A 7,347-nucleotide genomic window follows, 5' to 3' on the forward strand; every position below is an offset into this window, starting at 1 on the left:
ACACCTTTGGGGCGGCGCGATGACCGACTGATTTGCGCCATTTTGGGCGCCAGTCGGCGGACATTGCGCCGATACCGGAGAATTTCGCCCCTGATCTGAAGTGACCACTGTCAGCCTCGATTATATGCTTAAACACATGACCTTCCCGTTCGCAGGGGAGAATACCACTGAGAGCCCAGGCTGCCACTTATTGCAAGTATCAAACTCAGAGGATAGAATTTAAGATAAATTCATTCAATTGTTATGAATCTTTTGCCGCTTTGTTTCAAGTTGTTTTGATTGTCTAACAGATCTAATAATTAAAATAAGGATCCATTTTCAAGGAAAGAATTGAAGGCACAATTCAGTAGAGCTCAACAAATGATGAGTTGCCATATTTAATAATCACAGTAAATGGATACATGATTGCGTTTCTCAACTTCTCTCTGAATTTAGTCTGGGCCAGCGCATAAACACACGTGTTTGTACAGGAGCTCAGCAGTTGGAACATATCTCCGGTGTAGTCTGCGATAAGTAAGGGATCCGTGTGTTGATCGGGATCATAAAGGCCGCCTGTAATTCTGGAAATGAGGAAAAATACAACATAAGGCATCCACAGCACGATGAAAGTACCAGAAATGGAGAAGAGTAAAATGATGGATTTCCTTCGGCTCTGCATCTCTGGATCATCGCTGTCCTTGCTGTTGCGTTGACCTTGCAGTGCTCTGCGGGTTCGATTAGCCATCAGAATGTGTCTAACAGTCAGAGCGTTGAGAAATATAATCAGAAAGTACGGCAACAAGGGGTTGAAAACTGTGTCAAGCCAGTCGTAAGTGACCCATCCTGGAAAAGTGAAGTAAGTTGGTTTGAAATGAGCTCCCCACTCCACATTGTTAATTATAGAGTCAGGTTCAAAAGCAAAATACAGGGGGATGTTTTTGAAGCAGGACACAGCACACATGGTCACTATAACCACAGCTGCAGTTTTCTCCCTGCAATACTTCTCTCTCAGTTCTTGACAGCAAATGAGGACAAAGCGATCGACAGTGAAAGCCACCGTCAGCCAAACAGAGCAGTCAACAACCATATAGTTGATAACCTCGTTGACACTTGCAATGGGCGTGTAGTGTAGAGGTGAGTCTGGGAAATAATACCAAAGTATGTAATAGATTATCACATTGAAAATAATGACCAGCAGATCCATTGTTGTCATACCCGCCAGGTAAAGAGTGATCCCTTTGGATAGACCACAGCCTCCTCGGGACAGGACCACAATTGTCAGGAAATTAGCTACAAAGAGAAGAGAAAATTCCCCAATTAATTCCATTTTACTTCTTGGAAATGGCAGTCCAGAATCAGGCCACTTGGTTCAACAGGCGTATGTCTGTCGTTGCTTATTCTGCACAAGCACCTTTCACTACCCGACTCCATCTGACCATATTAACATGTCCTTCTATTCCTTTCTCCCACAGTTACTTATTCAGCTTTTCCTGACCAGGCAGGCTCACCATCTCTGATGTGGTTGTGATAATGCTGCACAGGTTAGAAAGAAGCAAATGCTCTCTCAAAGCAGAATGGTGTTCTGGAGGCGAACAGAGCAGATGACACCCCACCCACACTCCCAGCTCCACTCACACTCTCCCCCCTCCCAACCCCACTCACACCCTCCCCCTTCCCAGCTCGACTCACACCCTCCCCCCTCCCAACCCCACTCACCCCCTCCCCCTCTGAGCACCACTCACCCCCTCCCCCTCACACACCAGTCACACGCTCACCCTCCCAGCCCCACTTACCCCCTCTCCCTCCAACACCAGTCACACACTCCCCCTCCCAGCCCAACTCACACGCTCCCCCCTCCCAGCCTCACCCACACCCCACCCACATTCCCAGCTCCATTCACACCCTCCCCCTCCGAGCCCCACTCACACCCTCCCCCTCCGAGCCCCACTCACCCCCTCCCCCTCCCACACAAGTCACACCCTCCCCCTCCCAGCCCCACTCACCCCCTCCCCCTCTCACACCCTCCCCCCTCCAGTACCACTCACACCCTCCCCCCTCCGAGTCCCACTCACACCCTGCCCTCTGAGCCCAACTCACACCCTCCCCCTCCCAGCCCCACTCACCCCCTCCCCCTCTCACACCCTCCCCCCTCCAGTACCACTCACACCCTCCCCCCTCCGAGTCCCACTCACACCCTGCCCTCTGAGCCCCACGCACACCCTCCACCTCCCAGTCCCACTCACACCCTCCCCCTCTGAGCCCCACCCACACCCACCCCCTCCGAGCCCCACTCACACCCTCCCCCCTCCGAGCCCCACTCACACCCTCCCCATCTGAGCCCCACCCACACCCTCCCCCTCCGAGCCCACTCACACCCTCCCCCCTCGTATCCCCACTCACACCCTCCCCCCTCCAAGCCCCACTCACACACTCCCCCTCTTAGCCCCACCCGCACCCTCCCCCTCCGAGCCCCACTCACACCCTCCCCCCTCCGAGCCCCACTCACACCCTCCCCCTCCCAGCCCCACTCCCCCTCTCCCCCTCCCACACTAGTCACACCCTCCCCCCTCCCAGCTCAACTCACACGCTCCCCCCTCCCAGCCCCACTCACACCCTCCCCCTCCCAGCCCCACTCAGACCCTCCCCCTCTGAGCCCCACTCACACTCTCCCCCCTCCGAACCCCACTCACCCCCTCCCCCTTCCAGCCCCACTCACACCTTCCCCCCACCGAGCCCCACTCAGACCCTCCCCTTCCGAGCCCCACTTACACCCTCCCCCACTCCGAGCCCCACTCACACCCACCCCCTTCCGAGCCCCTCTTTCCCCCTCCCCCCTCCGAGCCCCACTCACACCCTCCCCCTCCCACACCAGCACACCCTCCCCCTCTCAGTACCACTCACACCCTCCCCCTCCGAGCCCCACACACACCCTCCCCCTCTGAGCCCCACTCACACTCTCCCCCCTCCGAGCCCCACTCACCCCCTCCCCCTCCCAGCCCCACTCACACCCTCCCCCCTCCCAGCCCCACTCAGACCCTCCCCCTCCGAGCCCCACTCACACCATCCCCCACTCCGAGCCCCACTCACACCCTCCCCCCTTACGAGCCCCACCCACACCCTCCCCCATCCGAGCCCCACTTACACCTTCCCTCTCCCACACCAGCACACCCTCCCCCCTCTCAGCACCACTCACACCCTCCCCCCTCACAGCCCCACTCACACCCTCCCCCCTCCCAGCCCCACTCACCCCCTCCCCTCCCTCACCAGTCACACCCTCCCCGCTCTGAGCCCCACTCACACCCTCCCCCCTCCCAGCCCCACTCACCCCCTCCCCCTCCCTCACCAGTCACACCCTCCTCCTCCTTGCCCTACTCACACCCTCCGAGCCCCACTCACACCCTCCCCCTCCCACACCAGCACACCATCCCCCTCCCAGCTCCACTCACACCCTGCCCCCTCCGAGCCCCACCCACACCCTCCCCCTTCCGAGCCCCACAAACACCCTCCCCATCCCACACCAGTCACACCCTCCCCCCTCTCAGTACCACTCACACCCTCCCCCTCCGAGCCCCACTCACACCCTCCCCCTCCGAGCCCCACTCACACCCTCCCCCTCCCATACCAGCACACCCTCCCCCCTCTCAGTACCACTCACCCCCTCCCCCTCCGATCCCCACTCACACCCTCCCCCTCTGAGCCCCACTCACACTCTCCCCCCTCCGAGCCCCACTCACCCCCTCCCCCTCCCAGCCCCACTCACACCCTCCCCCCTCCCAGCCCCACTCAGACCCTCCCCCTCCGAGCCCCACTCACACCCTCCCCCACTCCGAGCCCCACTCACACTCTCCCCCCTTCCGAGCCCCACCCACCCCCTCCCCCATCCGAGCCCCACTCACACCTTCCCCCTCCCACACCAGCACACCCTCCCCAACTCAGTACCACTCACACCCTCCCCCTCTGAGCCCCACTCACACCCTCCCCCCTCCCAGCCCCACTCACCACCTCCCCCTCCCTCACCAGTCACACCCTCCTCCTCCTTGCCCTACTCACACCATCCCCCTCCGAGCCCCACTCACACCCTCCCCCTCCCACACCAGCACACCCTCCCACTCCCAGCTCAACTCACACCCTCCCCCCTCCTAGCCACACTTACACACTCCCCATCCCACACCAGCACACCATCCCCCCTCCGAGCCCCACCCACACCCTCCCCCTTCCGAGCCCCACTCACACACTCCCCATCCCACACCAGTCACACCCTCCCCCTCCCAAACCAGCACACCATCCCCCTCCGAGCCCCACCCACACCCTCCCCCTCCCACACCAGTCACACCCTCCCCCCCACACCACTCACACCCTCCCCCTTCCGAGCCCCACTCACACCCTCCTCCCCCCACACCACTCACACCCTCCACCCTCTCATCCCCACTCAAACCCTCCCCCATATATTATTCCCTAAGTCTGAATTAAGATTGTAGACTTCCAGTTAACACAAATACTTTATACAGTAGGTTCGTTCTGTCTCCAGAGCTTAACTAGATGTAATACAGTCAAGAGGTATGACCAGTGAAGCTAAGGTAAGCTGCCTATGCTGAGCTGTCTCTGTCTGCTGCTGCTCACTAGCCCTGTGCTTCTGAAAGAGGTGGATCCTCCCTTGGACTGGACCCTTTATACCCGTCTCTGATGCTGCCCTCTAGTGATTCTGTGGCTGTTACATCTGTCTGCAGTCCCTGGTGTATGTGCAGATGTATGTACAGATGTACAGATCACTACACCCCTCCCACACCAGTTACCCCCTCCCCCTCTCAGCCCCACTCACACCCTCCCCCTCTCAGCCCCACTCACCCCCTCCCCCTCTCAGCCCCACTCACACCCTCCCCCCTCTCAGCCCCACTCACACCCTCCCCCTCCCGGCCCCACTCACACCCTCGTCCCACCACCACTCGCACCCTCCCACCCCCACTCTGACTGACTGACTGAAAAAACAAAAACCACCGGCTTCAGCTTCTTACCGGGAACTCCAAAGATTGCAAGAAAATGGTAATAAATGAAAGCTGCCTGTTCAATTGTTGCTAATTCCATTTCAGAAAGAGGAGACGACACTAAACATTGACAACAGACCTGGAGCCACAGAGTTTGTTCCTCACTGAAAGCCCTTTATATAAAACAACTAAACCCCCCTGTGAATCAATCAGCTTTCAGAGGGAGCGGAATTAGTTCCTGGTCTTTGAACAAACAGCCGTCACTAATTTTTACAAAGATTAGGCAATACTATTTTTACATTGAAGCCAAACGGTTCCAATTGCAGAATGTGAGTTCTGAAACCATAAAGGACATGATAGATAGATAGATAGATAGATAGAATAGACATGTTGACTCTTCACCAGCTTATTCATATATTAATAATTGGGGGGTTTATTATCCGAAATATAAAAGTTGTATTGGTAATAATTGTGCTGTGAAATGGTGTAAACAGTCAGAGAAATAAATGCACAGCAAATACAAACATGTTTCTGACAGTCTAACATCTGTTATATTACTAAATTGCAATATTAATATTACTCATGTGTATTGTCGAGTTGTCGTGAATACTGATGAGAAATAGTCAAAGTCTTCCAGATGATGACAAAATATTTATTGAGTAATATATAATAAACTAGCGAGTTCTTTCATTTCAATACTAAACTAGTAAAACAAGTAAGTAAGATTATATTAAATTAACAATTATAATTATAATACACTGCACTCTGATCTAATCACGTCTTCACTCAAGCTGCTCTATACCCACACTAACTCACACACACAAAGAACGAGCGGGAAACTCCTTTTGATAGGTCCTGTAGTTTTGCCATCTGGTGATCATTTGTCTGTACTTACTTTACATGAACTGAACATGTATTAACACGTAATGAGTCCACTACAACATCCTGTCCCAATTCCTTACAGATATTGAACGCTAAGTCGGGGATATTAGGCGTAGAACTTGCCCTAGTGGTGCTGCCGCAAAGCCGGGAGGCCAGACACCGGAGATAGCGGCAGCAGCAGCATCTGCAGATACTCGAGGCGGCAGCCCATGTGCTGGTCCCTGCCCACAACCTGAGGACTCGATCATCCATCAGGCCAGGGAGGGAGCCAGAGGGCGAGTTCTGCCACGGCCCAGCGTGTACAGGCGTCGCTGGCTACGCGAACAGATGAGGGACAGCACGTACTGCAGGAGGCTTCACCTCAACAAGGAGATGGTGCGACACCTGTGCCATGTCCTCACGGACTTGGCATCACATGGAGGAGGAGGGAACATGCTCCCGGTGGCCGTCAAGGTCACCGCAGTCCTGAACCATTTTACCTCGGAGTCATTCCAGGGCTCGAGCGGGGACCTGTGTGGTGTCTCGCAAGCCAGCCCACAGCTGCATCTGACAGGTCACGGATGCCCTGTTTGCCCGGGCGGAAAACTACATTATCTTTGACATGGACCAAGCCCAACAAGATGCCCGGGCAGCAGGTTTCTCTGTCATCATCAGGATGCCCCAGGTCTACGGGGTAATAGGTGGCACGCATGTTGCCCCGGGCTCACTGGGCCATCTGGGGGTGCCCTATGTTAACAGAAAGGGGCTCCACTCCCTGAACATACAGCTCGTGTGCGATCAGCACATGAAGATTATTCACGTGTGTGCACGCTTCCCGGGAATGTGCATGACAGCTTCATCATGGGCAGTCGTCCATCCCGGCCTCTTCGAGAAGCACCCCAGGATTGGTGGCTGGCTCTTGGGGGATAAGGGATACCAGCTGAGGACCAGGCTGATGACACCAGTACGGAGGCCGGTGACTGAAACAGAGACCTGATACAACAAGGCCGATGTGGCCACCAGGACTATGATTAATCCTAGGAAAATTGTGCTCAACCTCAATTTGGCTGTACGCAGGCGTTCGAATTGTTTAATTTATTTGAATTCGCAGATAGAGAGGAGAAAAAAAGGTTTGAACGGGTCTTGGAGAAATTTGATGCGCATTGCAAAGCGCAAGTCAATGAGACATATGGGGCGAAATTCTCCCGAAACGGCGCGATGTCCGCCGACTGGTGCCCAAAACGGCGCCAATCAGACGGGCATCGCGCCGCTCCAAAGGTGCGGAATGCTCCGCATCTTTGGGGGCCGAGCCCCAACATTGAGGGACTAGGCCGACGCCGGAGGTATTTCCGCCCCGCCAGCTGGCGGAAACGGCCTTTGTTGCCCCGCCAGTTGCCGTGGAAATGACATGTCGGGGTGTCGCATGCACGGGAACGTCAGCGGCCGCTGACAGTTTCCCACGCATGCGCAGTGGAGGGAGTCTCTTACGCCTCCGCCATGGTGGAGACCGTGGCGGAGGCGGAAG

General features: G+C 56.0%; 1 protein-coding gene across 1 annotated transcript; it reads right to left on the bottom strand.

Moving 5' to 3' along the window:
• Positions 1–343: 343 nt before the first annotated feature.
• On the bottom strand, positions 344–5,100 carry LOC140419652 (probable G-protein coupled receptor 139). The gene is made up of 2 exons (XM_072503607.1): positions 4,992–5,100; positions 344–1,269 (listed from the first exon to the last, which is right to left on the bottom strand). Exons 1-2 carry the CDS (start codon positions 5,059–5,061, stop codon positions 344–346), a joined length of 996 nt encoding a protein of 331 aa, XP_072359708.1. The 5' UTR covers positions 5,062–5,100.
• Between the last annotated feature and the right edge of the window lie 2,247 nt (positions 5,101–7,347).

Source organism: Scyliorhinus torazame, chromosome 1, assembly GCF_047496885.1.
Source record: "Scyliorhinus torazame isolate Kashiwa2021f chromosome 1, sScyTor2.1, whole genome shotgun sequence".
Classification (NCBI taxonomy): domain Eukaryota; kingdom Metazoa; phylum Chordata; class Chondrichthyes; order Carcharhiniformes; family Scyliorhinidae; genus Scyliorhinus; species Scyliorhinus torazame.

Excerpts from the sequence above, each read along its gene's own strand:
- LOC140419652 (XM_072503607.1), bottom strand. The coding sequence starts at position 5,061 with ATGGAATTAGCAACAATTGAACAGGCAGCTTTCATTTATTACCATTTT. Across the intron at positions 1,270-4,991 it reads TGCAATCTTTGGAGTTCCCG|CTAATTTCCTGACAATTGTG; the intron begins GTAAGAAGCTGA and ends TTCTCTTTGTAG.